Source organism: Peromyscus eremicus, chromosome 9 (genome assembly GCF_949786415.1).
Source record: "Peromyscus eremicus chromosome 9, PerEre_H2_v1, whole genome shotgun sequence".
Classification (NCBI taxonomy): domain Eukaryota; kingdom Metazoa; phylum Chordata; class Mammalia; order Rodentia; family Cricetidae; genus Peromyscus; species Peromyscus eremicus.
This window is the reverse complement of record NC_081425.1, coordinates 76,535,771-76,545,646: the sequence shown is the minus strand read 5'-3', so window position 1 is coordinate 76,545,646 and position 9,876 is coordinate 76,535,771. Positions and strand designations below refer to the sequence as shown.

The 9,876-nt window shown below is 45.0% G+C and overlaps 1 protein-coding gene across 1 annotated transcript in view; it reads right to left on the bottom strand.

Moving 5' to 3' along the window:
• Positions 1-670: 670 nt before the first annotated feature.
• Positions 671-9,876, bottom strand: part of LOC131919056 (disks large homolog 5-like) — a 32,583-nt gene continuing 23,377 nt past the window's right edge. The window contains exons 8-11 of the mRNA XM_059273114.1: positions 3,517-3,691; positions 2,271-2,402; positions 1,433-1,616; positions 671-691 (exon numbers count right to left, since the gene is read on the bottom strand). Coding sequence (XP_059129097.1) covers positions 671-691; positions 1,433-1,616; positions 2,271-2,402; positions 3,517-3,691 — 512 coding nt within the window. The remainder of the gene's footprint in view (positions 692-1,432; positions 1,617-2,270; positions 2,403-3,516; positions 3,692-9,876) is intronic.

The following is a 9,876-nucleotide window of genomic DNA, read 5'->3' as shown; positions in this document are numbered from 1 at the left end:
AAGGAGGCCAGTGACATCACCTGCAGTGCTTTTCAGGAACACAGCACTCCACACAGCTATGAGAGGGAATCTGTTCTAAGACACAGCCATGCACATGATATAGTCAGCAACACAATGTCAGCAAAGAGATGCACTGTGGGATTCCGTGTTGTGAAGCCAATGAGACAAACCAGACACTTCCTGTTGTGTTAGCTTTGTATAGTGAAAAGGAAGAAGTCTAATTTTATGTTTAAAATAGCTGTATTGTTTGATTTTTGTTATTTATTAAAAAACACATGTATACCAAAGCAATAAATGTGTATAAACACAAGAAAAAGCAATTTAAACTTACTACAATTACATGAGACAAGACAAAAGGTCCCCCTGGGGAAGAGGGGAGCCAGAGTGCTGGCCAGCCAGAATGGCCCAAACAGAAATTTTTAGGTTCATTGAATGACCTGGGCTCAAGGGAACAAGGGAGTGAGCAACAGATGACAACATAGGATTTCATTATGTAGCCTCTGAACACACACATATGCACACATTTACACATGCCTGCATAGATCACACACCGGCCACAGAAATCAAAAGTGAGCAGAAAACAAGGAAGGGAACATTGCATTGAGTGAACAATTGAATTTAGACTATACACATCACATGTTTCAGCAGAGACTTACAACACAGCTATCCGTCACTTGGGAACTAAAAATTCCTAGAGGAGAGCACACAGCTTAGTCAAACTATGTTGAAGTGATTGGAGAAAATGTTCTCTTGAAGCCTCAAATCAGTCACTCCAACCCTCAGGCTGTCAAAGTCCTCCCACATCTATGGTCATCCAGTCAGCTCCAGACTGGAAACTCCAGGAGGGGAGAACTGTCCAGCACCACCCACAGAAAACAGGCTGACAAGCTGATACTCAGGCCTCTGACAGTATGAACCAAGAGTTAAGCTAAGGGAAGAGAGCACATTGGGATGTAGGAAGAAAGGAGAAGACCACATGCCACCCCAAAATTGACCCCAAAATGAGAACTACTCAATTTGCACTGGCCCTGGGCTCTAATTCTTACAAACTGTTTCCTACCTGTGATCTCATATGACATCTGCAAAGCAAATGAGCCACAGGCCACTGACCTAATCAATGAGAGCTCTGTGATATTCTCCAAGTAGCTCTCTGCATAACAGATTCTAATATAATATCATGTAGGTGTGTTATAGCTGACTGACCTATCTCTCTGAATGTACTGCAGCTTCTAGCAGAGCAGGAGGGTTTGTTTGCCAATCTTCCAGTATCTTGAAAGAGGCTAACTCTACAGAGAGACTTGTGAATGATCACAGAAATGAACAATTGGATGGTATGGAGTTGGGATTCTGGATGGATGGTGGATGGTTACATGGGAGTCTCTATGTTTATGGTTGGACAGTTGGGCAGCCTGCCCCTACTGCCTCAGCCTACCTGCTGCTGCTCAGCACAGGGGTCACAGATCTTCTCATGGGCCTCCTTCAAGAGCTTCTTCACCTCCTCACAAGTCTTTTGCAGTTCAATCTGCTCTTTCCACAGCTGTGTGTTCTGGATCCTCAAAACACGTACACTCTTCTTTAGGTGATTGCACTCTCGTAGGAACCGGCCATGGAGGTAACTGAACCACCAAAGAAAGAAATGCTGAGCCTCAGAGAGGCTGCATTTGCCATCTCTACTTCTAATGCCACTAACCCTGAAAAGTCGGAGGCCCCCAGACAGCACAAGAATGGAGCTCTCAGTAGCCAAGACAGCATCACACAAACGCAGGCCAAATCCAGAAAAAAACCAAATTCCCGAGAGATTCAAACTACTTCTGAAAACCCTGGTACCAAAAGGGATCCTGTGCCTCTGAGAACAGGGTGCAGCCCACACCTGTGCTTAACTGTTCATGGTCTTGGGAAAGCATCAGCAGGTAGAGGGCAAATACTCTCTGAAGGAGGGCAGAAGTCTTAACCAGAATAAATTCTCTCTACAGATCCCAGGCAAACCAGATCTGTGAAGCTCCAACCAGAGCCCTGGAGGCCCTGGGCTTCAGGACATCCCCTTCATGATGCAAAGGATATTCCTATCTAAGGGCTCCCATGGCTGGACAACGATGGGGGGGCCTCAGTGTTTTTCCACACTTAGCAAAACTGAGTCCAAGAGGCACAAACCCAAGGGTCACAAAGGAGGATGCTGGCTAAGAGGCACACAGGCTAGAACCAGAGCCTTCACTTTGAGTCAAGGACCAAGAAAGGCAGAAACAGTCCCTCCCAAGCTAGTAGGCACTTACCTAAAGTATTCAGTCTCCTCAATCAGCCCCTTGCACTTGTCCAAGGCATCACTAATCTCCATGGGCAATTTCTGGAGAGCTGACATCACCTGCTTGTGTTCCATTTCAAGCATCTCGAGTTCAAAATTTAGCCTGTGGTAGGGCATGGACCCAGGAGGGAAAAAACCCATGAACACAGGCCAAAAAGAACACATGAAAGAAGCTGTGCCATGAACTACCCCAGTCCAGTGGATGCCAAAGCTTGCCACTTAAACAGTGGGACCTCCTGGTGCTTATTAAACATCCTATCCTGTCCCCAGGACAGAACAGCCAAGAGGTCTAAGGGGAGGAATCCAATGATGCATGAGCACCAACAATGGGCTTGTAGCTATAGATAAGCGCTCTAAGAAGTTCCCAGGAGTCTGTGTCACATATGTGGAATCACCAGAAACCTATGGGGACATTCTCCTGTCTTCAGAACAGGGATTCTCATTCCTGGGTGTCTATTGCTACATAGAGGACCAGAGCACACAATCAGTATTTCCAGGAGGGAGCCCCAACTTCAGGATGGTTTTGTAAACTTCACATGTGATTCGAATGTTCTACCAAGGTGAGCATAGAGCTAAAAGTGGGGTTCCCTGGCCTCAGCAGTGCCATCATCTGGAAGCTATGTTAAATCCTCAGTCCATGCACTCAGACTCTCAGAAACACACACACACACACACACACACACACACACACACACACACCCCACATGAAATCAGGATGCCCAAGAAATATTGGCATGTGGCATTGTCACAGAGTATAAGAAGACCAGAGGGGAGCTGTGATGAGCTCCAGGCCTTCCAGCCACACCCTGAGATGGATGAGTGGACCAGGCCCCTCCAGCTGCTGCCAGGAGCTTTCAGCACACGGTCATCTGCTGGTCAAGCACAAAGACTCAACACAAACTCACCGCACCTAGCATCTCCCACAAGCCACACCTGTCAAGACTTCTTGAAATGCATGATGAGAGCTCACACACTACTGTCCGTATTCTTAGACTGTGATTCAAGCTATAGGCTCTGCTTTTCATTTGGAGGAAGCAGACAAGCCTGCGTCCACATCTCACTCCTACCCAGGCTCCAAGTTCTGCATTTCAAAAAAACTCATGAAATTTAGTTTAGGCAGCAGGATACCATGGTGTTTCACCCTCCGATTCCTCAGGAAACCTGGGCTTGATACTGTGGTGTCATGATGGCCAGCAGAGAACTGGGAATAAAACTACCTGTTGTTCAAATCCTTGTTTGTGTAATTGGCCAGGATTCCACGTAGCTCATTTCTCTCACATTCCATATCATGTAGACGAATGGTGAGTTTCTCTAGTTTTTTCATTTCTTGCACCTGCTCCTGCTCCTGCTCAGTGAAGGTGGAGAGTTGGGATGGTGCTTCCCGAGAAGTCCCTGCAGGTAGACAAAGACAAATAAACTTGTATTCTTGAATCGCATAGGACCAGGAGAGTCCATGCTGAGTCCCAAGATGGAGCCTAAGGAAGAGAAAATGCTAGGAACCCAGTGAAGCTTCCAAACAGCAGGGCAGCTATCCTCAAACTGGGGCCCCTGAGCTCTGTCTCTGTTCTCAAGCACTGTGGATAATCATGTGCCTCCCTCCTTATTGCAGCCCTCTGGTCCTGGAAGGCATAAGCAAGCCCAGCCAAGTAGAATTGGAGGACAGTGTCAGGTCATATCTGATGTGATGCAAGTAAGTCCTGTTGTCTCTAGAGCTTAGCAGCACCAAGTCCTGATCACATGTGTCCAGGACCAAAGCATCTGTATATCTGCTGTGTGTCCAGGGGAGTTTCTTCACTTCCTATTGGCATCAGATTCCCATGGAAACTGAAGAAATCCTCTGGGATGAAGTGCAGCCACACCCTACCCAGAGAGACATCTCAGCAGTCAGTCTGTTCCTCCTGCCCTTCTTTGCCTCTAAGAATGTAATGAAAGAATTCCCAGCTGCAGCCTGGACAGTTCATAGCTCTCCAGAAACTAACCATCAGAAACTCTTGACTCTGGGTCTGCTCTTTAGAAAGCCAGAGAAGCTGGATTGGCCCATTGTTACTCAGAAACCGCCTGCTGCTGAGCTCTACTACCAGAAATCTCAGTTCAAGTTCACTTCCTCCAGCACACTTCTCTAACTCTGCTCAGGAGTCACTGTGCCTTAGACAGAACCATCTATTTCTCCAGGTTTGACACTGAGGCCAGCTTCCTTCTTCCTCTCTTTGGTCTCTCCATGTTCTTCATTCTCTCTCCCAAGCAGCCTGCTCTGTCTTGCCAACATGTCTATGAGAACTGAATGAATAACCCACAGGCATTGGTGTTACCACAACACGAGTGACATCATAGAGATTACCAAGGACTCTCCAGGATAGAATAGAATCACCATAGAAGGGATGATTAGGGTCACCTCCAGCAGACCTCAATTATCCACTAACTAGCTCTTCTCCACTTCACCAGAACCATGTTGCCATTCCCAGGAGCCTTCCCAGAAACACAAGGGAAGACCTTCAACACCTCCTCCTTACAAAGCCAGAGATCTCTTTCTGTTTCATTAGAGTATAATCACTACTTCATGTATGGGAAGATGAAGACTCACTTCAAAACACATCCCAGGAAATGACTGGCCCCTTGTTGAGATCCCCAAACAATAACATGAGAAATAAAGTTTGCTAAATAACATGAGAAATAAAGGTCAGGATGGAGGAGAGGAAAGATCAGTCCCCTGATGTCAACAAGCACATTGTGGAGGATCCACAAGGCTGTTACTGTATGTAGGTGTGGTGGGAGCTTATGGGTGTCCTGTCAGAACAAAGAAATGTCCCTTAATTAGTGAGAAAAATTTCCCTGAATCATCGGTCCAATAAATTCCAGCCAACACAATATTAGCCAATGTGTGATCCACTAGTGACATGTCAGGCTGGAGATGCTAAGAACTCGGGTTCTCCAGGTGAGCCCTGAGACAAATAGAGCATATACTCCCATTAATCGTCCATTCCTGCACTCAAGTTTGAAGAAAGATGAATGGCTAGAGGCAGGCCAGACACAGATATGTAAGGGCAAATGTGTCACAGTCATGGGAGAGTATGTAGTATGTCACTGCTATGTTGCTTCACCTAGAGCTACACAAAGACTAATTCCTTGATCTGGAGCCACCTGTGACAATGCACATGCCCTTAGGAAAGGAAATGGGCACAGCCAGCTTAAAGAATACTCATTGGAGCATGTGAAGGGCAGGCAAAGGACACAGGAGACATATTATTAGGGTTCATTTGCCCTAGACCCTTCCCAGAGCCGCAGTTCACACTTGTGAATTTCCTGGCAGTCCTGAAATGAGGAGCTAGCACCATGTTTAGCCTGGATTGCAAATTCTTCAGAAGTCTGGACTGTGGATTCAGAAGTGTACTTGGTGGACCCCAGAACAAATGAACCATTTCCATTCAGATGTTATATCACACTGATAACCAATTTAGACAAAGTTAAGTATCTCAGTAATTCCCTATTCTAGAAGTCAAGGGACAGTGCCTCCTCTACACACTACCTCATCTCAGTCAAACCTGACCCACTCAAGCAGTCTCATGAAGTGACTGACAGATGAGACTTTGCTCTAGCAGCTTCTCAAAGACAAGACTTGAGTCTCCCTCTCTGTGGATGTCAGTTCTCCCATCTCTCTATAGCGAGGTGGATGTCTCAGAAGTCAGCAGGTTTCCTCTGTCTCCCTAGACAATGTGACCCAGCGGACATCCTCCTAAGGCTTATTCACGGCTACAGAGAATGCACTGTAGCTTCAGAGCCCTCAGCCAAGTGCTTTGAAAAACCAGGAGAAAATTGCTACTGTCACACTCAGGTAGTGTATGGATGCCTACCTCACTTTACTCTATGTTTCAGACTGTCATGATAATGGGGAAGCCATGAAGGGGCAGAACAAGGTCACCAGATTCACAAAGCAGTCCTTAATGATAGTCCAAGACACCCAGAGCTGGCAGGATGGAGACAGTATCCGTCCAGGTCCACTGAATCTAACAGCTCTCAGGCTGAACTGCAGACCTGTGTGCCATCAACAATTGGTAACTCAGAAACCTCAGGGGCCCTTGAAAGACAGCAGCACTTGGTGGATCCTGCCCTGCTAGTGGCTGTGATGTCAAGTATGAGAACCTCAGGCTTTGCCAGGGTACTCTCCTTTCCCTATTATTACTGGCACATAACTACAGGACTCCAGTATGTGTGTAGCAGGGGTTGGGGGAGACACAATTATGGTACAGAAATCTCATTAACTACTCTGTGCCCGCTTCCCCACTCAGAGTGAAAGCAGATAGTACCCAGCAAAGCAGCTAAAGCCTTGTCAATTCCTAAATCTGTCAAACTAACCATCATGGATCCTTGATCTGGGTCTGCTCTGTAAGAACCCAGAACAGGATAGGCCTTTTCCTTCCCACAAGTTCCCAGCTCTTGAGCCCTAGCTCTGGAAAGCTCAAGACCATCACATCCAGAAAGCTGCCCAGCCCTACTGGACTCACCGTGTCTTTCCCAGCACCAGAGATTTCTCCATGTTTTCCAGTGAGACCTAGGGCCTGCTTCCTTCTTCCTTGCTCTGGTCTCTCCATGCTGTGTATTGTCTCTCTCAACTAGACGCCTCAGTCTTGACCACATCTCTGTAGGTGAAACTTACAGCACTTAACTAATGTCCTAAGCTCACGTGGTGTTGCTACAACACTAGTGACATCACGGTATTCCAAGAGCTCTCCAGGATACAGTAGAATTCCAGAGAAGAGACTGCTGATGTCATGGGGCACAGCGTTTGCTTCCTTGCTGATTCTTCCTCAACTGACCAGAAGCTGAGGTTTCTTTCCAGGAGTTTCTGCTGTGACACAGGGAAGTGAAGGGAAGGGAAGGGAAGGGAAGGGAAGGGAAGGGAAGGGAAGGGAAGGGAAGGGAAGGGAAGGGAAGGGAAGCGAAGGGAAGGGAAGGGAAGGGAAGGGAAGGGAAGGGAAGGGAAGGGAAGGGAAGTTAGTGTTTTCAAAGAATCGACTCTTTGTTTCACTGTATCTTTATATTTTTGTGTTTATTTCACTGATTTCAGCCGTATTTAATGGGACATCTGTATCATACCGTTTCCACAAGGCTCAAAGACCATCATGAAAGATGACGCAGAAAGATTGTAGGAGCCAGAGGTCATGGAAGACTAGAGCAAACAGTGTCTTCTGGCCATGACAGGACCACTGCACTCATGACCCACAGCACCTGTGGTCACTTATACAACATCAAGCCAGTCAACTTTCCAGCATAGAGTGGGAAGGGTGCTTGAACCCCTACTCCTGACTGATGACCTACGGATGAACAATGGCTTCTGGGAGAAGGAGAGTCAGCTTTCTTCAAGAGTCTGCCACTGGAGTTATTAAAACATAATTTAATAATAAAGATACAAAGTTGGGCATCACAGATGTGGGGGCAGATTTGAGGTGAATTACTTGGAGTTGGGGGGTGAATATGATCAAAATGCAGTCTATGCAATTCTCAAAGAATAAGTAAAAATACATTGAAGTATACTCATTAAATTATTAATGTAAAGAATGTATTATTATATAGGGATCTTTTATTAAATAACTTTAATGAATTCTGTGAACTCCATTGTGTTTCTCCACTTGTGGGTTCACCCAGGGAGCATTATCTATTCTGCTACTAACAGTGTTTTATTCCAAATGGCAGCCTACAAAATTGATAAAGGATTTTTTGTTTTATTTTTTATTTTATTTTATTATTATTATTATTATTATTATTATTATTATTGGGTTTTCAAGACAGGGTTTCTCTGTGTAGCTTTGCGCCTTTCCTGGAACTCACTTGGTAGCCCAGGCTGGCCTCGAACTCACAGAGATGTTTTATTTTTTGAGACAGGGTTTCTCTGTGTAGTTTTGGTGCATGTCCTGGATCTTGCTCTGTCGACTAGGCTGGCCTCAAATTCACAGAGATCCGCCTAGCTCTGACTCACTAGTGCTGGGATTAAGGCATACACCACTATCACAAGGCTGGGAAAGTGATTTTTATCAACTACATATACAATAGAAGGCTAATATCTAAAATATGTAAGGAGCTAAAAAAAAACCCCTGGATATCAGGAAAATGAATGACACAATTAAACTTGATTTACAGAAAAAAACAGAGAATTTTCAGTAGAGGAAATTCTTGTGTCTTGGAAACAGTTTTAAAAAATGTTAAGTATCCTTAGTCATCAGGGCAATGCAAATCAAAACTATTGAGACTTCACATTTCATGAGGCAGAAGAGAGGAGATTAATAAAATAAACAACATCTAATGTTGGCCAGGATATGGAGTATGGAAAACCCTCATCCATTGCTGGTAGGAATGCACACTTGTACAGCCGCTATGGAAATAGGTGTAGCTGTTTCTTGGGAAGGTAAGAATCGATTAAGACCCAGCTCTGCCACTCTTGGTGTAAACCTAAAGGATGCTTCACCTACCACAGAGACACTTGCTCAACCATGTTCATTGCTGCTGTATTTATAATAGCCAGAAATTGGAGACATCCTAGGTGTCCCTCAACACATGAATGTCTAAAGAAAATGTGGTTCACTTACAGAGATGGGCTATTACTAAGCAGTTAAAAAGGAAAAAGAAAACCATGAAATTTGCAGGTAAACGGATGAAGCTAGAAAAAGTTATCCTGAGTGAGATAACCCAGACACAGAAAGACAAATAAGGTATGTTTTCACTTATATATGGATGTTAGCTGTTGAGTCAAAGATAAATAAGTTACAATCTGTATATGCCAGGTTAGGTATGTAATAAGGGACTTAGTGGGAGGGACAGATCTCCACCTAGGGGGAATAGAATAGATTGTTATAGATGGATGAAGGACAGAGTCTGGAACAGGATGGTCAAATGAGGGGGGAGAGGGAAGAGGGGGCTGTGAAGAAATATAAGGAGGGAGAGGTAAAATTAAGGGCCATGTGAGGGATCTTATGCAAGTCTAATACAGTAGAACCACTCTAATAAATATATATATATATGAGGGATGTAGATGGAACAGCCAAAAAGAAAAAAACAAAAAATCAGGAAGACAGAACCCCAAATGAATATCTCTTGTCACCAAATGAAGCTTCCAATATTGGCGCTGGGTTACATTTAGTCCATTTGTTGGCCTAATGAGACCAGTTGGACCCCATAAAACCCAAGGTATTGTAAGGCTATTGGTTGCTCTCCATAAAGTGACAGGAAGGTGCTATTCTTGAATATGACACCATCACAACTCATTGAACATAGATCAGTCAAGCTGATGCCTCCTTAAATCCCTCACCACATAAGGACTAGATTTCATGGCAGTGGAAGGGACTCTGCTCATGATCAAAGAGAAAAGTAACACCAACCCAGCTACAATGGTGACTGCATCCAAGATATGATGGTGCCATGGTAACAAACTAGTCTGAGAAACCAACCAGTATCTGTCTTGAATAAAGCCCACTCCATGTGAGATGGAAATCATACCAAGCACTGTGTGCATCAACAAGACCTGAGACTGGATAGGCCAGGGTCCACAGGGAAAATCAAATACTACTGTTCTGCTTAAGGAACATAGC